This window comes from Puntigrus tetrazona, chromosome 16 (assembly GCF_018831695.1).
Source record: "Puntigrus tetrazona isolate hp1 chromosome 16, ASM1883169v1, whole genome shotgun sequence".
Taxonomy (NCBI): domain Eukaryota; kingdom Metazoa; phylum Chordata; class Actinopteri; order Cypriniformes; family Cyprinidae; genus Puntigrus; species Puntigrus tetrazona.
In genome coordinates, this window is record NC_056714.1 from 4,817,734 (window position 1) to 4,840,559 (window position 22,826).

General features: G+C 39.5%; 1 protein-coding gene across 7 annotated transcripts; it reads left to right on the forward strand.

The window, feature by feature from the left end:
* The first annotated feature begins 1,055 nt into the window (after positions 1-1,055).
* Positions 1,056-22,710, forward strand: inpp5b (inositol polyphosphate-5-phosphatase B). Of its 7 annotated transcripts, XM_043261158.1 has the most exons (24): positions 1,056-1,323; positions 1,409-1,479; positions 1,928-2,007; positions 2,238-2,335; positions 2,412-2,441; positions 2,533-2,643; positions 4,411-4,548; positions 7,410-7,485; positions 8,893-9,063; positions 9,836-9,937; positions 10,033-10,147; positions 10,407-10,523; positions 15,325-15,512; positions 15,607-15,718; positions 16,569-16,678; positions 17,334-17,469; positions 17,553-17,663; positions 18,664-18,829; positions 19,495-19,730; positions 20,348-20,458; positions 20,868-20,952; positions 21,799-21,926; positions 22,004-22,115; positions 22,388-22,710. In XM_043261158.1, the coding sequence occupies exons 2-24, from the start codon at positions 1,423-1,425 to the stop codon at positions 22,525-22,527; spliced, it is 2,730 nt and encodes a 909-aa protein (XP_043117093.1). In that variant the 5' UTR covers positions 1,056-1,323; positions 1,409-1,422; the 3' UTR covers positions 22,528-22,710. The 7 variants fall into 7 exon arrangements, 6 of the variants coding, with proteins under 6 accessions (XP_043117093.1, XP_043117092.1, XP_043117095.1 ...); XM_043261157.1 differs by having other exon boundaries at positions 1,056-1,479; XR_006252810.1 differs by lacking the exon at positions 22,388-22,710 and having other exon boundaries at positions 1,056-1,479; positions 20,348-20,455; positions 20,864-20,952; positions 22,004-22,029.
* The last annotated feature ends 116 nt before the right edge of the window (positions 22,711-22,826 follow it).

Sequence of the window (22,826 nt, forward strand, 5' to 3'; positions counted from 1 at the left end):
ACTACCTGGAAAAATGTAGACTACAATACACCACAAAAAGTACACTACATATTTCTCAATTACTGAATGCAGGTGTTTCAGTTAGACCCACTACCTAGTGTACTTAGTCATGGGTCATTCTAAAGAGTTCACTGAAATTAAAGAGCGTTGTGGAGCATGCTGCATAAAAGTCAGCAACGCTCTGCTGATCCCATAGCTGAAGACTCCCAGACTTTACAGGCATTATCATCAGCACAAAAGCAGGAGCTTGGGTTTCTGCGGCAGAAAAAAAAGCAGCCATCGCTGGAAACCAGCATACCAGAGCTTTTTGGATACGCTACGCTTTCTATTTTTTTGGCGGGGGGAAGACCCCTTTCTTTTACAGCATGACTGTGCCCCGGTGCACAAAGCAAGGCCCGTAAAGACATAAAGACTTTGACTGGTCTTCTCAGAGCCCTGACCTCTTAAAACACCTTTGGGAAGAACTGGAACAGAGATCGGCGTCTGACCTCATGAATGCTCTAAATCGTGTGGAAACGCTTCAAAATGTTGTTGAAAAGTCTTATGAAAGTGAAAGAGAAGAGTAAAAGAGGGGACCGACTCAATCAATGCATATGTTTACTATAATTCCCTGTTGGTGTAATGATAAGGTGCTTTCAATACTTCTGTTCACACACACACACACACACACACACACACACACACACACACACACACACACACACACACACACATTACAGTATGATATACAATTAATAAAAGTTCAATTACATAAAACAAAAGAAGTATTTGAATTTTCAGTTATCATTTTATTCTTATTTAGCTCGCAATGTGGCTAGTTAGTTTACCTAATTTCTATTTAGCTTTTTTGCTAACCATCACTTGACGTAAATAAATGTCTACATTTTTTAAGCTTTTCGTTTATTGTTATTCGTGTATTCTATCTTTATTCTCAAGATATTCACATTTACCTTTTATTCATTTATTTGCTTACAATAACGCTACCGTTCTGTATTCGGAAATGGCGCTAATCGGCGCTTCAGAAGCGGCGGACGGTACACGGACCGGAGCGGCAGCGCCACCTAGCGCGCGGGCCGTGAGGAAGCGACGGGCGGGATCCGAGTCCTCCAACAAGTTTGGAGTTTCAACAGTCTCTGACGCCGCTTCTTGGCCAGGAGAAAAGTAACGCGTCAAAAGCAGAGAAAGTCAGAAATAGCGTCGATTGAGCGACCGCAGACGCTGTGATAAAACTGTTATTCGGGGGCTGGGCGTGAAGTCTTGAATCTGCTGCGTGGCACTAGCGGACGGGAAGTCGCTGGACTCCATGAGGAAACCATGAAGACGGTAAACCGCTTCGGACCGTTATCCGGCACACTTTGAAGCCCTATTGACGTAAAATGATCGTAAATGCGATTTCTTGCGCGTGAAGGCTCGCTGCGAGTAATGGACCAGTCCGTGGCAATCCAAGAGACTTTGGAGAAAGGAGAAAACTGCACCATAGTATCCTCTCAGCGCAAACCGTGATTGAATTGCAAATGTGTATTTCTGTTTTGCTTTTTTTAATTTGAGGCCATGTTTTTTTTTTTTTTTTTACATAGGAACTTAAGATTGTTGCGCTTTCTAAATATAGGCTACTATTTATATGCGCCTATGAGAAATCTGTTAACTGCAGCGACCGTCACGTAGTTAATAATCCCTACGGGTTTGTTTACAATGTATCTTACTAAGCACACACAGTTTTTCTTTTCCTCTCTTATTTTTTTTTATCGAGCATGACCGGTTTTAGTGGAAAAAGAAATTCCAGCGCGTCGGTCCCGGCGCGTCCGCTAGATGTCGCCAGTGCGCGGTGTTAAAAATGGCTCTTATGAATTGAACGCCGGTCATCTAATATCTCTGTTGATATAAAGGCAGTGGGGTTGTGTTAGATATCCTTAGCAGCATAACACACGCTGTGGAGTGCGCTTCACTGCTGAATGATGTGAGGGAGAGCAAACTGATCGGACTGGTGCAGCGGAGCAACGAACATGCGTGAGTTTCTAAAAAAGAAATAATTTAATGGAAACATTAGCTAATTGTTCACAGATCATAGTTTTGCTGAGTTCAAATTGCTCATCTGGGAAAAAAGCTTTCTACTTTTATCAACGGCATATAAAACGTAGCATTAATAGTTTTTAATTACTTGCATAATTAGAAAAGAGTTTCTAAAACCGATGCTGTGTTTGCGGATGTTCTGTTTATATTTAATTTACATTTTTCAGGTTATTCATATATTCCCATCGAAGAATGGCCATCACCGGAGATGATGTCACACTGGATGAAATCATACCCATTTCTTATGATTTCTCAGTTGTTGAAGGTAACTGTTGAAGGAAGTTAATATTCGGTGCTCTTATGATAAATGGATTTAATGGCTTTATCCGATATGTTCACAGTTTCGTCTCCGGATGAGCTTGCTGTTGTTGGTGAGCATTTGTTATTTATTAAATATCAGTTCATCTATATTCACTGTCTCTCGGGGCTATTTTAATGGCCAGTTTATTTGTCGTCACAAAGGAGCCGATACTCGCGTACGAGTAACTTTTTTGGAAGAGGAGTTGGAGCTGAAGTTACCGTTCGGTTCTCACACCCGTCTCTTCCTCAGCGAAGTCAATCGGGCCTGGAACGGTAAGACGCACGATTCTGTATGACTTCGGCTCAACGAGTGAGTCGATTATTTGTTCACTTGTTTGGCAATGAAGGAATAAATGGCAGCTTTATTCAGTTGGGATGCGCTAAAATGAAGAGACATTACAACTACGTTTTAAAAACGTTGGTGTAAGAACACATTTGCAACCCGGAGCGCAAAACCAGTCTTAAAGGGACACTCCTTTTTGGAAGCTCATTCCAGAACTAATAAGTTGAGTTTTACCCTTTTCGAATCCGTTCATCCGATCTCCGGCTCTGTCACTTTTAGCGTAGCTTAGCATAGATCATTGAATCTGATTAGACCAGTAGCATCGCGTTCAAATATGATCAAACGGCTTCTATATTTATAGTCTTCTTTAGTTATATTGAGTACGCTTTGTTGGCGTGGCTATTTCCACTAGCTCCGCCCACCAACATAGTAGTCACCGTTACAAAAAGATAACTGCTTCATATCAGTTTCAGTGGTGCAGGTGGTAAAACATATGGCGATCGTATTTCGATGTAGGTCCGAATTCGTATTACGTCACATCATCATAAAAGCATTTATGCTCAGTAATAATAAACGAAATAATCAAAAAGGTGTAGGGAGGGCTTTATTGTCCCAATAAGGGTGACAACCGTGACATCTATTTAATAATTTGAATCAAAATTAATATTTAGACTTAATAAGTTGCATTCTGTTTTCTAACGTCCTTCAATACCGAGGTGCAGATAACTGCCGCTTGCAATAAGTAGTAAGCTATTAGCTGTTTTCCAGTTGTCATGTAGCTGTGTTTTGTCGTAACAGACCGCGTATCGATGTAAAGCAGCTTTGAGATGATGCACAAACCTCAGTTTTGGAAAAAGTCCATATTTGTCAGCGACGCGTAAGAAAGCGTTTCATCCGTAGCGAACCTGCCAAACGCGTTTCCATTCATGACAATGCTATTCCGAAACTCATTCAGACGTTGAAAGCTATATATATATATATATATATATATATATATATATATATATATATATATATATATATATATATATATATATATATTTGCTGCCATAAAATAAACTGAGCTCATACGAAGCTGAGCAGCCGGTGTGCCCGACTCTCGTTGAACAGCTAAATCTAGCAAACACGCGTTAGGAAAGACGTAGGAGACAGCATTGAGGAAGGGAAGGCGGAGTTTGGGTTCAAAAAAAAGCAGGCTGTCTGCTTCTACTCAGTGTGTGGCTTTTAACACACAGAATAGGCAGCGGATCGCTGTTTCGTGATCTGAACGTGAGCGTTTTAAAAGTTCCTCCGAGGGTCTGAACCGAAGTCGACCGGATCTGAAGAGGAAGCATGTGATGTTTGACGAACGCTGGAAGGACCTTCATCGCTTGTGCGCCCATGGCGAGTGTCAGGGGCTCAGCAGATGTGCAGGTTAACCGGAAGAATATCAGAAATTTACACGGTGAGCGACTATATAGTTGTAAGGTTATTTGCGGTCGTATAGAAAGTCGGACACAAGCAGCCTGTTGCTTGCAAAGGGAAGTCGCAGCTCTTCTGTGTGATTAGATGTCGATGTTAGTGTGAAATTGCGGCTAGTAGTTTAGAGAGAGAGAGAGAGAGAGAGAGAGAAACGGCAGCGAAGGAAAGAAGAAAAATACACTTCCTCTTTGCCTTTCTCAGAACATGCATAGAAATGATTGATGTTCTCCGAGAGTGAGACTCCGCAACCGGGCTTTTCATCCATCTGTTTGAAACGAAACAAACGTATCTTTCAGATGTCTGTGAGCAGTACCCGAAGGAAGAACCGAAATTTGACTGGCTTACAAAGTACCGTAAGATGTCCAAAGGAGCCCGATCCCTGAGAAAGTCGGTTGGAGCGACCGCTGTCAAGATGAGTCAAATTAAGAAATCAGGTAAGCGCTGCGTTTGCCGCCACAGCAATCAGTTACGCTTTAAAATACTTTAAAATGGCTGTTTCATAGTATTATCAATTAAATAAAACTGCATAAATTGCATTTGCACGTGTTCACAAGATGACGTACTGTCACGTATTTCATAAGAAGATGGCGTGAAAGACTTATTGTGATGCTTTTGTGTAGATCTGCTCATTTTAAATTAGCTAAGTGCTGCATTCCTGCATTCCACACATCATTACGAATGAAAATGCCCCTTTCAGTAGGTTTGGTCACGTACCTGTGATATGTCTCTGCTCTCTGTAGGATATTTGCTTTAACTGATTACTGTACAGATGTCTCTACAATCAGCAGCACACTGAAACCCTCACAGAGGAAAAGTGGCCCTTGTACTTTCAATTTGCATGAAGTTCTTGTAGTAAACAGACCAGTACAGCCACATGCCGGCACGGCATCATCAGCGCTGTTTTATAACCTCAGCGAAACCACAAGCTTGTTAGATCATTAGTACTCATCTGTATCTCCTGATGAGATGTCAGAGATCATCATTTCATTAATCATTAACAGGGTTATTATATAGGGTTATAGCTTACTATATAGTGTTATAGCTTACATACTCTCCTAGTATCCATATGTTGCATTGATTTGAATCTGATCTCGTTTCGGAATTATTATACATTTGTTAAAGGTTTAAGAAAACCTTAATAACACTTTCTGTAATACAAAGTGATAGCAGAAGTCATATTTACATTATAGTCGTATTAGTTAGATAGCAGTGGGATACATCGTTAGACTGGACTTTTGGTGTTTGTAAATAACACGCTCTTTGTATTATGTTTTTAAAAGTTTGCTGGAATAGTGAAAACATTATTAGCTAGCTGAGTCTAATTCTCAATCGATTGCTTAGCGTTAGATCGCTCTAGTCTGCAAACGTGAGGCGTCGTGACGAATTCTACTATGGCGAAGGCCGCGCTCGTGAATAATAATCGAACGCGACGTCACGCGAACAGCTAATTTGATTGGCCGCGAATCTGACGTCGGTAAATAAGCGCTTGCGAAGACTCGTGATTGGACACTAGAGGAAGGTTACGAGGCGACGTCAGTAGGACGATTTTAATATTCATGAGCTAATCCTTCAACATGCTAGGACTCGGTGCCAAAAGCTATTTAGAGTCAAATCGAGTCGGTCCGCGTGTAACCGCAGTCAGAATGCAAAAACAGGGAGATGTCTAATACGACTGAATTAAATGGTAAGAAAAGTGCTCTCGGTTAGGTTAGTAATCCGGTAACTACATACATCTCATTGTGTGTGTATAAATAGGTAGGTGTTTTCTTAGTTCGTGTTGACAGGAACATCTCGAGCAGGTATAACTCTGTTCTTCTGGGTTGTCTCAGTGAAGTGTGTTTTGTCGTGATTGACTCTGGCTGTGTACCAAAACACACTGGGCTGCCTACTTAGACAGCGGTTACGAATCCGACTGCTAAAGCGCCAAAAACGCTAGAATAATTCTAGAGCTACTTACTTAAAGGTACATGAAGGTATTGATCTCGTGTACTGTATGGACGAATAGTCTGACAGGGTTATAAAGTATTAGGTGCTTTGTATTTGCTTCTATCGTTACTTTTCTGCTCATTTGCTTGTTTCTCACTAACTGTTAAGCATTAGGGGGTAGTTGAGTGTAGTGCACTGCTTTGTGATATGTTGTTCCAAGTGCATGAAAGTATTTTATTATAGTATACATTATTATTATTTTATATTAAGCAGCGCACTTTCTCTCAATGTTTATGGTACACCTCAGGAACATTTCAGAACTAACAAAATATAAAACGCATTAAAAATGATCTGAAATAAAAAGAGCACGAGCCCGGGATTCAAAAATATGTTTATAGATCGCAAGGTAAATAAGCAGTTTGTGGCTTTGGAGCGTTTGAAATTAGGGTTTTTTTGCCATTGAATGCTCTTTGCAAATGCTCTTTGCATCTATAAATCTATATCTAATGCATTATGATGCATTTTTGAAACGTAAATATTTGTATCAAATTAGAGAAATGAAAAAAATAATTTTCGTGTATCAAATTAGAAAATGAAAAAAGAGTAATAAATGTATTTTTTTATAACTGACTTATTTCTAGAAATTGCAACCTAAAATCTTGATGTCAGAAAGTGTAATAAATGTATTTAATCATAAATGGGCGGGTGTGCGCGTTTAGTTTATTACATTTGCGACGACTCAGAAGTAGCTCTTCTGTATTTTTGACGTTCATCTGAGTGTAATCGATTATTTTTTTGACGTGTCAACAAAGTTATGACATTACAAAGTCAAAAAAGGGAACTCTGTGTACAAATAAAATGTGCACGCGTTTTTCGTGCTGACTTTATAATCAAATCCTCACGGAATCTGGCGACGTCTTTCTTCATTGTCACTGAAACATGTCGCTCCAGCACAGAGGCCAGTATTAGCCGGTCAAAGCTGTAGGAGTTGTTACCGAACTTTATTGTGTTAAGGCAGAAACCACTGTTGCCAAACCTTTCCTTTGAAATTTCCTGCACTGTATGAAATGGTTTTGAGGAAGCTCGTGTTTGTTTTTGGTCCCTCCCTCATTCCTCTTTTTTTTTTTTTTTTTTTACACCCTCGTGAGATACACCCTGGACGCTCGTCCCTTCTGATTCACGATGGCCGAACTTTGACCCGTTCCGCTCTGCTTGTTATCAGAGGAGAGAGTTTCCTACAAATTGCTGCAACCAACTGGCTTTTAATACGTTCGGGTGCTAGACAAGAGCTGAAGGATTGGCGCTTCCCGAAAAACACTCCCCTGAAGTTATGAGAGCTGAACCCTGAGATCTGTCTTCTTCTTTGCAGAAAGAGCGCACGCGGCCAATAACGGTGGACAGAAGAAGGAGAACGAGCGGGCCAGAGGAGATGGTGCGCATGAAAGGTGCTTTTTTGCCACAGTTGGCTCTGGTTATTTTTATGTTGCACACACTATGTAGTTATAACCTAACGGCCGGCTGCCTGTGGGCCAGATTCAAGCTTGTCGATCTGTTTTTAATTAGACCGTCCTATTGATTTTGATTCAATCACAGCTGCCTCATTCCAGAAACAAAGTAGCTATTAGACTGCAGTTATAATAAATGTGTTTTAAAAACACCAGCATCGCTGTGGTTTTGTTTTTTGAAGTAAAGTTAAAATCTTAACGCTTTAAATTACGTTACGCGTTAAAAATATTTAAGGTTATGCTTTATTTTGATGCTTTATTTCACTTTCGATATTCTGCTGAGTGTAAGTAATTACTGCATGTCAACTAAATCTTATTCATTTGTGTTCAGCGTCATAAATAACCTGCCAATGCAAATAAAACAGTGATAATTAGCCAGTCATGAAAAAGATGGAATTAAACAAATATTAAAATATATACTTTGTTGTTTTTGCATCGATCTGAAGATTGAATGTGAAATTATTGCAATATGAAAGTGTATTTAAGAACTTTAGTGATAGGTGGGATTAATCGTGATTCATTTCAGAAAAAAGTGCGTCTAATTTAGTTTTTTTTATTATTTATTGGCAGCACAAGTTTATTTAAAATTTGCACAACTTTTATATGCATCTGGCTGTAAAATATTGTTTTATTGTACGGGTGTAAGAAAAAAAAAATCTATGCACATATAAATTGCGGTTCCGTCTTCTGCTTATTTCAACAATTTAAAAAAAAAAAAAAAAAAAGTTTTAAGTTTTTTTTTTTTTTTTTTTTTTTTTTTTTTCCTTAAACAATAAGCTCTGACTGGCTCACATCCAAACCACATGTTTAAAAAAACTGGCTCTCAGACAGCATGCGATCCAAAATTCAGTTCTTTTTCACACTTTTATCACACATGAATGGTCAAATACAGACACAGTTGCCTTTAGAGTGAAATGTCGCAGTTTGGGCATTTGTTTTATGATATTGAGTCAATCACGTAAGATAAGTTTGACACCTCACTAGTATTTCTTTGAAATGATTCTCTTATGCTCCAAAATACAGCTGTTTTCAAACAGTAATATTGTGAAATATTACAATTTAAAATAACTGTTTTCAATAGGAATATATGTATGTTAAAAGTAATTTATTCTTGTGATCAAAGCTGTATTTTCAGCATCATTACTCCATTCTATATATATATATATATATATATATATATATATATATATATATAATTTATTTATTTATTTTGGGAACCTTGATCTTTTTTTTCAGTAGTTTTTGATTAATAGAAAGCAAAGAACAGCGTTTATTTAAAATAATCTTTTTAAATGTCATTGCTGGTACTTTTGATGATTTTAATACCAACACTTTTTTTTGTTTCAGTCAGGAGAGAGTGAAGAGCGAAGGGAGAGATGACCTGATCCGAAACTCCCAGCCCATCCTGTCAAATAAATCCCAGATGCTCGGCATGCCCCAGTTCGGCCTGCGGGATAATCTCATCAAGTGTGAGCTCCTCAAGAACGAGGAAGCCTACACCTACATCAAGAACTACAGGTGCGGTTGGGTGCCAGTCGTGCGTGATGTTATTTGCATGTTATGTCGTTTTATTTCAACATTTGCATCATTTTCAGAGGCCTCCATGGTCCCATGTGGCCTACATTTCACAATGTGTAAACAGAAGTGTTATTTTGTGAAGTACTAAAGCGACACAATGTTAATTAAAACCCTGCACCCAGCGGGGCTTTACCTTTTTTTTATTCCCCTAATTGCATTTTTATATTAATTGTTAAATACTAAAATGTAATGCACAACGTAAAAAATGTCCTGTTGTTTTGAATTTGTATACAGTTCAATGGATCAGAATCAACTTTATTGCCAGGTATTTTTACACATACGAGGACTTTGTTTAAGTGACAGAAGCTCTAAAGTGCAACGGGATGGCAAGACAAGAAGGTTTTTTTTTTTTCTCCTTCTTGAGCGAATGGTTGCAGTCCTGTGATCAACGGTGCCCCCTTTTGGATGGAAACTATAGCTGCGTATGCATGAACCCTATTCATACAAACAGTGATGTTCTTCCCATTTACTTTAAGCGTAGTCGTTTTAAAACAAAACTATATTAAATGCAATCTCAGACATGGTTAATCTGACTTTTGTGTTGGAATGGCTTTTGGTACGCTTTATTTTGATCTTTGCAGAAGTTCTCTCTGGCTGATTGAGAGGTTTCAGTATGTGAGATGGTTCTTAATTTGTACTGACAGCTTCTCTCTTTGGCTTGTGTCGTGAGATCATGTGAATCGCTCACTGTGCTCTCATTGTGTGCCAACAGCTTTTTCTTGGGCACCTACAATGTGAATGGCCAGAATCCAAAGGAAAGTCTCAGTCCATGGCTGACATCCAATGCCGCTCCTCCAGACTTTTACCTCGTGGGGTAAGACTACAACACATTAATATGTTTAGGAACCTGAACAGTGATGAAGTTGAACATATCAGTGATTCTGATTCGCTGCTGTTTTCTATCTATAGGTTCCAGGAGCTGGATCTCAGTAAAGAGGCATTTCTCTTCAATGACACTCCTAAAGAGCCCGAGTGGATGTTGGCTGTCTACAAGGGCCTCCATCCAGATGCCAAGTATGCTTTAGTAAGGACTTCCTTTGCCCTCTCACCCTTGACCTAATGTGCACTAGTGTCCTAAGTTTTTAACACAAACAGAGAATTATTTGAATATTCGTCTGACATAGATCGATTTTAGTAAAACAGTCATTAAAGTGTGTGACAATTTATTTGAATTTTTTTGTACTGTCTTATCTGTAATTTTATTAATTGAGAACTAATGTTGAATATGGCTTTGATGTCCTTGTGATTTAATTTACTCAAACCTGATCTTTTGTGCTTTGCAGGTGAAGCTGGTGCGGTTGGTGGGCATCATGCTATTGTTTTATGTGAAGGCGGAGCATGCAGCACACATCTCTGGGGTGGAGGTTGAGACCGTCGGCACAGGCGTCATGGGACGGATGGTGAGCGGTGTCTATTTTTATGAGAACAATTCAACAATAATTCATACTCTACAGCATGACTAAACCAACTGAAGAAAATGAACAGTTTTATAACCCCAAATGCTAGTAAAAAAAATGATGAAAACAATTTTATTTTTATTATTGTTTTTATTTATAATAATAATAATAGTGGTAGTAAATAGCTCTGTCTTAAAAGTACCATATTGCTTCTAAAACTACATGAATGCATATGTAATGGCTATTATTATATATATTATATTCGAAACATTTATTTGATTATTATTACTATTAATTGCCATTTTTGTTCATCACTACTAATTTATTGTTATATTTCATTGTTATTATAAATTTAGGTTGTAGTAGTAGTTGATATAGTCTTATCAAATGTCTTCCAAAAGCAACAGTCATAATTATTTTAAGGTTACATGTAATTTGTAACAGTGAAGTGTGCCTAATTACAAACAACTAACTCTAACTAGCTTTGTGTACTTACTAAAGGTTAAGGTAAGGGTTTTGTTTAATGTTCATCATTTATCATAATTTGGTAATTGATTAGTTGACCAATTATGTTTTAATAATTAGATGAAAAGCCCAATTGTTTTTTTGTTTTTTATTGACAAAAAAAAAAACACATTCTGTGCAATGCCCTTCAACCAATCGTGTCAACTGTAAGTGCTTGATTATATCTATTTTCATAGATAACAGCAATAATTATATCACTAGAAATATCCAATACCTGTACTAAAGAACTTGCATATTGGAGGACTAACCAATACAGAAAGATAATAAGATTATTTTGGTAATCACTAATTATATATACTTTTTTTTTTAGAGTATTTTTGTTAGGCGCTGTATAGTGAATACTTACTTAAGAGCACGGTTAAGCATACCTGCAGGTATTTCTGCCTGACACACCTCAGTCGGAGCAGTTTGATATTTCACTCCTTTAATTACGGAACTTCTTAGGGTGGTGGAGCAGCAGCAGGGATGTCTCCCTACCGCCCCCTGAGGCCAGCATTAGGACCCTTCTCTTCTCAGAGCCAGAAGCTTCCTTTCTCTGCCTCCTCTGCCAGCTTTTTCAGTGCTCTTGCCAACTTGGGACCTCATATGTAAAGAGACTAGCCGGTGGATAGATATTCCGGTGAAGCCCCGGCAGCCTTCCACTGAATAGATGAAAGCCTTCTATGCATGCGGTTGCCAGGTGTATGTACTTCCAGGTCGTCTTCCCATGGAACTGTTAGCTATAATGACCATTCTTGAGGAAGTTGACCAGAGCACAATGTCTGTTATGGTGATCTCCTGAGGGAACTTAAGCTGGCAGTCAAGGTCAGCTCTCGACTCCCAGTTGTCTCCTAGTGATAGTAGGGACCACTGCTTAGTAGTGCTGCTTAGCGCCTCGCCCCCTTGCCTCACAAACTTCATCAACCTGTTGGGTGTTGCTGGGCTTGCCCTGTTTGCTTCCAGTTTGCATGCCTCAAAGACTTCTGCTAACTTACACAGGACCTGGTTGTGACGCCATCCGGAGCGACAGTGCCGTTTTGCAGCGGGACAGGATGTGCTGTGAATTGGGGTTCTGATATCCGACAAACTGTCAGCTCTCCTCTGCACCATACCAGAAGTGCAAATTTTGTGGGCTGGGGAGAGTGTCATAAGTGGCTCTAAGCTAAGCCTTGCATGAGGTATCCTCCACAAATCATCGCAAGTTAGGACCCTGCCGATGACAGTCTCCGACCTCTTCCATCTCCCTTGTTGGCCTTGGCCCACAGCTTTCATCTTATAGCTCTCCTCTTTATCCCTCACGACTTCAGAAATAATCCAATTTTTCCTCTGTCTTGGTAGCCTTTCACCACATCTTTGGTGTGGTTCCCCAATCTAAGCCTGTCCTGCCATGTTGCGCAATTCCAATGTCCTCTTGCTGTTTCAGACGGTTTATGTCCTTTTGTAATGCATGTGGTGCTTTCCACTTACTTTCAGTCCGCACTTAGGCTTTGGCACTTTGGACTACCGGATCTGGTGAGTTTTGTAGCTCAAATACCAGTGAGTGGCCTCAGTGTGTTTCTCAGCTATGCTTGATAAACATCAGGGAAGGCCCAGCTACTTCCGGATGTAATTGTTGACCTTTGAATCTGTCTTCTGGTCTGCTGATGAAGCGATATCGTACAGGTTAAGAGGCCACATCAGGCGGTAGTACAAGGTGAATTGGTAACCCAAGACCTTTAGCTTGCCTGGTAGAGGGCTTTGGTCGATCTTCTCCAGACCACTAGAGAGCTGTGCGGTGATAGAGATATATGTTACCAGACAGGTCTACTAAACTTTTTACTGGGTGGTCTCTTAAACATGGGATTTCCTGGCCATTCACAAAGATGTTATCCCTCCTGCCTTCTTTGCAGGCAGTGGTGGACAGTGGTAACATCATCCATGAAGCTTCGCATAGCCAGGAGTTGTTGTTCTGACTGAGATCTGACTTCTCTGACCATCTATCTTTCACCAGTTAGGATAAATTCAAAGGCTGCAATGAAGAGAATGGGGGAGATGGAACAACCCATTTCTATCCCTTTCTCCAGCTGATGCCACTCAGTTGAGACGTCAGTGGATATGTATACGTGGATGTTATTGAAATAATTAGCAGTGATAGTCTGGATGCATGGGGGGATATAAAAGAAATCATAGCCTAATTAATAAGCTGGTGTGGAACGGACCTGTAAGCATTTTCGAGGTCCAGTCAAACCAAGTAGAGGTCTGGCTAATTGCGTTTGGCTGACTGAATATGCTCCCAAATCATTGACGAATACTCTATGCAGCCCAGAAATCCTTGGACACCATCTTTCTAACAACTGGTGTCGTATGTAATTATTTGCCAGGAGGTAACTGGTCATTTGTTTTGTCATCACTGCGAAATAGATCTTTCTTTTTGTTCACGTTCAGTGTTTCTTCTATGGCTAATGTTGCATTTTTTTTTTGGGATGAATGTAGTGACTGCTCTGTTCCATGCTGCTGGGATAGCTTTGGATTTCCAAGCTGATGGACACCCATCAGTTTCCACAAGAGTTTCAGGACCATGGGGCAGTTCTTATAAAATCTATAAGGTACACCATTAAGTTCAGCTGCTGAAGCCCATCGTGTTCACTCCACAGCTTGCTTGACTTCCAACCCTTTTGGAGGGGTAGTATTAAATTGTGTGGACGGCTATGGTGGGCGAAGTACATGACCTGACCCCACAAGTTCTTCAAGCCTTCATTCTTGTGGTCCATGGCATTCTTCCATGCCTTCCAGACAAGGCGGTGTTCCTTTATCAGCTGCAGGATTTCCCTTTCCTGTCTCCCACTCTGTTTAGGAAATATCTTACTCTGTCTTAGTTTTCCAAATCTCCCTTTGCAATCTTCGTAGATAATGTCTCCGAAGATGTTCAGTTTGGCAGTGGAATCCAAATTTGTTGGATTCTTCATTCTCAGTCTTCACATCATTTTGAATTGAAAATTCCATGACAGCAGTAACAGTACCTCTTATCGAGTTCCGGAGGATTATGTGTAGCTTTTGGTCAAAACCTCTCAATTCCTGTTTGTCACTGGCTTTTGGCCATTTAACTTTGGCTTTCCAGACTGGCTGCCTTGGTACATCTCTTGTTGGTTCCCTCCCTGGTGTTTTGGATTGTTGGTCATGATGGGGGGTAGGCTGCTCTTGCTCTTCCTCTCCAGGTGCAGTGGTGGGCGCCACTATTTTAGCATTTGGCTTACACCATTCATTCCCTCAGTACCAACCAGGCATGAATTCAGAAGTCACTAAACTCTTCCATATTTTACCTATTTAAAGATGGTTGCTTGAGTAGTTATACGAGTAAGTTTTTTTTTGGTGACACAAAATGAACCATGATTTTATAAGCGGATAAAATGTTATAGTTATAACATATGGTGGAAGAGCACTTTGCAGCACTTTGGCCTTGGTGCAGTAATAATCATCACTCCTGAAAACTCCCCCTCTCCATCAATTCCATCAACCAATGTGAAATTTCATAAACGTTTTATAAAACGTTTTATTTTTATATCACCATACTTGTGTAACTACTCATATAATCATATTTAAAAAGGGAAAACATGAGAAAAACCATGTATGGTGGCTTCTAAATTAATTCCTGAAGGAATGAATAGTTATATAAAAAAGTTGATAAAAGAACATGGTGAAATATGGAAAAATGGTGGTGTTTTAAAGAATTCTCTTGGTTTGGGCCATTTAATTGCATACTTCTCCCGCAACATCCCATTCTGTTTCCTCCATTATTGTAGATTAAATTTTTTTCCATAGAAACGTGTTATTCGATGCTATAATTTGACATGTAGACCCGACTAATCGTTAATGAGAATCGTTGTTGATTATTTTCATTATTGATGATAATCAATTTTATTGATTCAGTGTTGCAGCTCTACTTATAATATTACCAAAAAATGTATTATTTAGAACAGATGAAAGAATTAACAATTCAGACATGAAAACTGGACTATAATATAAACAAGTCTGACACTGGGTTTCACAGTTTTCAGTCATGAGAATTTATTTTTTTTTTGAGCATATGCAAATGCATAGGTGCAAATTCACACATACAAACTCAGACATAGACAAAGCGCATGCCAAGATATTGGTCTGACAAGTATATTGTCGAAAAGCTAAAATTGTCTGCTGTCATGGGCATTTCAACTTTTCTATGGTGCAAACAGTTTAAGAGTTACTGTAATATGTATACAGCTTGGTTTTATGTGCTGGCAATAACACATTCAGTTTATTAATGTTAACTTTGTGTCTCGTTTAGGGTAATAAAGGTGCAGTAGCAATCCGCTTCCAGTTTCACAACTCGGACATCTGTGTGGTGAACTCCCACCTCGCCGCACATACTGAAGAGTTTGAAAGACGCAATCAGGACTTCAAGGACATTTGCCGCAGGACTCAGTTCAGACAGGATGATCCCACTCTACCGCCCCTCACCATCATGAAACACAAGTATGAGCTAAACTCAGCCTGAATTAATGAGAGAGAACATTTAAAATCGCCCTGTGTAAATGTTTCATATTCATGGTTCTTTCTTCATTTCCAGTGTTGTGTTGTGGCTGGGAGATCTAAACTACCGAATAAGCGACCTGGAAGTTGATCAAGTAAAGGATTTGATAGCTAAAAAGGATTTTGAGACCCTGTATAATCACGACCAGGTAAGACAGAACACAGCTGCGGTTTGTGTGGAGAGTGTTGAGGTAGATGGCACTGTAATGGCTCGTGTCCACTGAGCGGTACGGTTCAGTAAAGTGCACTACGGTATGATTTGGTACAGAATTAATCCAGCTTGTGTTTCCACTGCCGTTGGGTGTATGAGATAAAGCGGGACAAAGCACAGCAAACTTTTTTGCCATTAACAATAATAGCCGTTCTAAAAGTTTAAGACGCTTAAGAGGAAATAAAAACAAAAGTCAGCGCTGTACTACTGTCAAGTTCAAAATTAGTTCAATATAACTTTGCGCTTAGCCAAATATGACCAGGAACAAATAAAAGATGCATGAGACCGCGAATGGCTGTTAAATATATCATTACTCAGTGAAGTGTATCTCATGTGTAATCACTACAGAGATATATGTGTGTGTGTGTATATATATATATATATATATATATATATATATATATATATATATATATATATATATATATATATATATATATATATATATATATATATATATATATATGTATATATATATGTATATATTGTGCATTTGTCTTATTTACATCAGAGTGCAGAGCAGAACGAGTGAAGGGGATCCTATTGTATCACTCAGAAGTGCCAATTCTAGTCAACCAATCAGGTTCTGCAGTGAGTTTAGCTCCACCCTTTTGGTAACATTTGCTGTGCTAGGTGGTCTTACAGAAGGGTACTGGAAGTGGCACTAAAAGCGGTTCGCTATTTTGCTACCATTGAAACTGACATAATTGTGTAAAGTAACATACTGTACCAAACCGTACCGCTCAGTGGAAACGAGCCACAAGTGAACGTGGATGCGTGTGTTTCAGTTGAAACGGCAGATGGATGAAGAGGTTGTGTTTGTGGGCTTCACGGAGGGAGAGATTGATTTCCAACCAACATACAAATACGACACTGGCTCAGATCAGTGGGATACAAGGTCAGAAAACACTATTTCCTCTTACACGTTTCCTCTTTCTATAAAATATTCTCCACAACATAGTTGACTTGTAGTGTTCACAACCCAACTGGCCGTTCCAAACAGACCATTGGAGACTAGTACTGTTAACTTGGGCACATCATTTATTTTGTGCTGTGCGTGTAAAATATACTTCAATTCATGGTGAGCTACCGCGTTTCTAAGGGATCAGACCTATGTTTTTCTCAGGGGTAATAAAACAAATAAAATCTTGTCTTGTTAAAAATGACAGACCCAAACCATATTTAGAGAGCAGATTATTATAGAGACTTTCTTGACCAATGAACAATCACATAAGAATGATCTAAAACCCCACTCATAGCGTCTTAGCAAGACACATTTACAAACGTTATATGTGCACTAGGGCTGCGTGTGTGTGTGTGTGTGTGTGTGTGAAATATTAGCATTGTAATTTTACAATTACAATAAATGTATTTGACGAAAAATGGTGCTTAAATTCCCCACGTTTTTTTTCCGTCAGTATCATTCGGCCCTAATGTGGACTAAAAACAAACGTGAAATATAATAAAATGTTTCACAAGTGTTTGCGAGATGTTGGTAAGTGTTATTAGTGGTCTGCTCACTTCAACTAAGCAGTGTTGTTTTGTTCGTGTAGTGAGAAGTGTCGCGTTCCAGCATGGTGCGACCGCATCCTGTGGAGGGGAAAGAACATTAAACAGCTTCATTACCAGAGTCACATGACCCTGAAGACCAGTGACCACAAACCCGTCAGCTCTCTGCTGGAGATCGGGGTGAGAACGCCAGCCGAGATCGAGCGTCCTTCAGCCTGTTGTCGTTCTCTGACCTCTTACTGACCCGATGTTTCTCTGAGCAGATCAAGGTCGTGAACGAGGAGTCTTACAAGCGGACGTTCGAAGAGATTGTGAGGCACATTGACAGACTGGAGAATGATTGTATTCCTTCGGTGTCTGTGTCTCAGAGAGAGGTTAGCAGTCTTCCGTGGTCCAGGCGTTGACTTTTACAATTTACACTTATATTCAAAAGTTCAGGGTCGGTAAGCAGCAAATGTGTTTTCAACATTGATGATTAAAAAAAGGGGTTTTGGATAAAATCGTCATATTAGAATAATTTAATAATGAACACGTGAACAAATGACACTGAAGACTGGAATAATTATGCTCGAAAATGCAATTAATTGCATCAATTGTAAATGTTTTAAAATAGATTTTAAATGGTAATGATATTTATGTGTGTCACGATAACCGCTTTTTGTTGTGCGATATATTGCCCCATAAATAATTGTGATTATTATTGTAATTTTAAGACCATTTTATGTCACTGAATGTATAATCATAATATAACTGCATAATAATTCATAAAGGCCTGCACGTTTTCAACCGACAACAAATTTAATTCTTAAAAAATATTTAGATCATGGAAATTAAGTTTCAGAATATTAGATGCATTAAAAAAAACTTGAATAAATGTTAAATACACATTTTCTTATAAGAACTTTTCCAACTGCAGATTCTTATTTTTCAGAGAAAAAAAATAAGGGTGCACACTATTGCTGAAAAACATGATCCCTATTCAGCAGTCAGATCTCTGTATGCACAAAGGCACGCATCCCTATACAAGGCCATATCTACAGATTTTGTAGGATTTTAAAAAAAATTTAAACTAGCGCCTCATGACTACAGCACATTATGTATGTATTTTAATGTAAATATAACGGGCAATATATGGCATCACCAAAAATGATTGAGGTCATGTACATATATTTTGTGATAAGTCGATATATTGATTATTGCAACAGGCCTAATGATATTTGACAAACACAGTTTTTACTGTATTTTTGATCAAAGAAATGCTGCCTCTGAAAGCATAAGACGAAAAAAGTGACTTGCAAGTAGTATTGTGAATGTGTAATGCTCATTTAAATGGAAAACAAATGCTTTATATTTCCTTTTGGTATCTTTATCTAGTTCCTCTTCCAGGATGTCAAGTTCATGCAGCATCAGGCAAAGACCGTGACCGTTTATAACGACGGACAGGTGCCGTGTCAGTTTGAGTTCATTCCAAAGCTGGACGAGCCCGCCTACTGCAAGCCCTGGTTAACGGCAAACCCCGCCAAAGGCTTCTTGGCTCAAGGTCAGAGGGATTCACTACTACGCTTGCATTTGCCACAGTGTCGGCATTGATCCGATGTAGGTGGAGTGACAACTAGTTAACAGTTCTACATAAAACGGTATGACAGGCTGTCGCGTGCCCTCCGGTTAAAGCAACTCACGACCAGCAGTATTTGCCGCGGTGACACATCATCAGTTGTATCACTAACTCCTGTGTACTAACCGTGTAACAACAGTCATTCCCTGACAGAAAAATGCTGATCGAAGCAACCAAGCCGCATCGATTTAGAACATACTTGATGTGTTATTATACAGCTACATGAAGCAATTTATCATCATCAGTACACAAAATGTGTAGGAACTACACCGTGCTGTCAATGTTCTGTTAGTGCCGAACATAAGAAACTCATGAAGGTGTAGAACCGCTAGAGAGCGAGTAAATGATGACAGAATTAACTTGAAGGTTAATAGCAGTATCTTCTAACCGTATTAGATGAGTGCGTCATCTTTAAATGAAACTCGTACATTTAGTCAATAGTTAAATAAGACATTAAAGACGATACATAAGGCACATCGTAGAGTCCAAACTTCCTTTCCAACAACCATCCGTCATTGTTGGTTCAGATCAAAGCAGTTTTAATCGACCTCGGCGTTCGTGCCACTGACGTAGATGCGGTCTTTGCGTAGGTGCCAGTGTGGACATCGACCTGGAGGTGTTTGTGAACCGCTCCACAGCCCCAGAGCTGAACTCAGGCCAGCAGCAGCTGGAGGACATCCTGGTTCTTCATCTGGAGAGGGGTAAAGATTACTTCATCTCCATCACAGGCAACTACCTGCCCAGCTGCTTCGGCTCGTCTCTCAGTACCCTGTGCCTGCTGAGAGAGCCCATCCAGGACATGCCCCTGGAGACCATCAGAGAGCTGGTGAGATCCCGCCTCTACAAACGGTGCGATTTTTGTGATGGATTCACGGACGGTTGTATTTTCGAACCATGCTTATTGCCGTTTTAAAAATGGACAACTGCTTTCTGAGACGGCGTCCTAAAACTCTACTCACGACTGATTACAATATATTGTCAAATTAGCATGTAACTACTTCATTAAGCAGATACGATGTGAAATTAAAACAATTTTGAATTAGATTTTTGCTGGTTTTTAGTAGTCAGTTAATATACAGAGGTTTGCGGTCTTGCAAGTCTCACATGCTCACCAAGGTTGCAGTTACCAAATCAACTACAATAAGGACAGTAATATTGTGAAATATTAAAATGATGTGAGCATGGTTTATAATGTAATTTATTCATGTGACCAAAGCTGAATTTTTTCAAAACAGTGTTACATTTTATTTTTCAGGATGCTATGATGAATAGAAGACCTTACAAAAATAAATAAATAAATCTTACTGTTGCTGTCATAATTATTAACACATTATGGGTTGTCTTCTGTGTGAAAGACACTTGCATTTAATAAATACTCTACATATCCAAACTTGGTTACAAGCTGTAATTAACCTGCCTCCTAATCGTCTTTCGTTACGTCAGAGTATGAAGTCAAACAGCCAAGTGAGTGACCCAGAGACTGATAAACCTCAAGAAATCCCCAAGGAAATATGGATGATGGTGGACCATCTCTTCCGTTATGCAAAAAAACAGGTCAGGCTTGAACTTTTCTCAAGTATTACTGTGTTTTAAGGCTTGAACTCTTCTCTTTACCTGTCTTAAAACATTTATGGCGTGCTTTTGTAATTTTGTGCCGCTAAAAGCTGTTGGTATTTTTTATTGCGGAGCCATTTAACTCCTCTCTACGGCAACACCAGCACTCAAGTAGGAATCGTTCGAGGAAATTCACAACCCGTCGCCTTAGGAGTTGTTTCGGTAACCCAAAATGAAAACTTCCCCAACCCATTCTTTGTTGTTCAGAGATGGCCGACCAAATCTACTACACAAATGCGCATGTGATTCATCAACTGATCGTGCTTCAAAGCCTCGTTTGCAGTGCCTGGAGTTCATCCAAGTCTGAAAGCAGCCATTGTGAAAACGGTCGATGATTTCTGTGTTACAGGAAGACCTCTTTCAGCAGCCCGGCCTGCGCAGCGAGTTCGAGGAGATTCGGGATTGTTTGGACACAGGGAGCTTAGACACTCTCCGTATCCTTCCACACAGTCACTGGATGATTCATGTCTGCGGCGTGAACTGACTCAGCGGGCAGTTTGACTCAGTTCACCAGAAGCTTCTTTCATTGCTGTATGATTACAGAAATTATAATTCTTTCCTATCTTTTACCCCTGCAAAAATAGACCAGGAGAAAGACTTAGTAAGAGAAAGATTTGAAGATATTCCAAGCATAGACTAATGGAATATTATTGGCTGTTTTATCTTTTTCACATTGCAGGACTAAAATAAAAAATAAATATCAAGAAGATAACAGTGCTTTTTGTGATATCAAACATGTAATTAATTAGTTGTTAAAACATAAATTAGTAAAAAATTATTAATGAAACAAATGTCGTTTTCGTGTCATTTTAGGTAGTCTTTATGTTTTTAACTTTTTGATGTTATTGCCAAATTATATTTTTTTTGGTTCGCGTCTTTCACGTCCCACCGATAATATCTCAAATTATATTACCGGTACATACATTATTGTAAGTATTGCAAAAATGACATGTCATCGCCAGGCCACTAGCTGCTTCGCTTAACTGTAAGATGAATGATCGTTTCTCGATGGATGTAGATGAATGGACTGCATAAAACAATGTACACGGAAGCGTACAGCGGCGGCCGGATGTTTGGGATGGTTACGATTTTTCAGAAAGAGGTCTCTTACTTTCACAGAGACGATTTTAAAATGTCGCTTATTCCTTGGATACAAAGCTGAACTCTCAGCGACTTTAGTGTCTCGTTTGATAAGCTTCATGTGCGTGCAACCCCTCCGTAGACCTCCGCGTCTCTCTTCTACTTGTCTGCTGAGTGCCCTTGACCAGAAGCACTTTTAGCTGGCAGTAACCACTCTGTGGCTGAAGCCCTGCTCCTGTTCCTCGATGCCCTTCCCGAGCCAGTGGTTCCCTTCTCCTTCTACCCACAGTGCTTAGACTGCAGCTCAGACAGCAGCCACTGCAGACAGGTTTGTGTCTTAGACGCCCGTCGTTCAGCGTAGCATCCGTTTCTCACCTCTCTCTCTCTCTCTGTTTCCGTCCGCAGATCATTTCTATGCTACCTCAGTGCCATAAAAACGTTTTTAACTATTTGACGGCCTTCCTTCAAGAGATGTTAAAGCACTCCGCGCACAACCGGCTGGATGTCAATGTTTTAGGTGGGTTGACGATGCACTTTCACTACTTGTTTCTGTGTATTTTTGTCTGTCTGATTTTGACGGCACAGGCCGGTTTCGGTGGAAAGCAGAACTCTTTCCAAGACACGTCGAGCACTCGTTTTTATTAAAAACCCATCCGCTGCATGAACGAGTCTAGCTATGCACTTGATTTCGAAACGAAAGAAAGCCGATGCCTGTTTGGATTTTCATGGAAAACCCGGAAACATCAGGGAAGTTGATGCGGAACTGACTCGTTTGTCTTTGGTTTACAGCCCCGATCTTTGCCGGCCTTTTGCTCAGGTCGCCCACCAAGCAAGATCTGACGGAGAAAAGAAAGGCGAAGGAGTTTTTCCTGCAGTTCTTGGTCCAGACGCCCTCCGACAGAGATATCCACGATAAATTATCCGAGTAGCGTGCTGCCTTTTATTATTTCACATGCCTAGTTTTTCCAGGTATCAGCAAAAATGATGTCGATAAAACTTTGTAGTCGCCATTTAATTCAAAGCATTTTTAAACGGATATTAAAGCTAATAATTTGTTTTGTTGCGAAACAAATGGGAGTTTTTATTTGAAAAATAATGGTTATTTAATTAAATATATTTGTATTTTGATGTTTGTAAATAAAAAAAGTTGTTCTTTTTATATTAAATCTCAACAATTACAACAGTCTCGGTGTTTGCCTTTTCCTTTCGTTTTCTTCTAAATAATTCT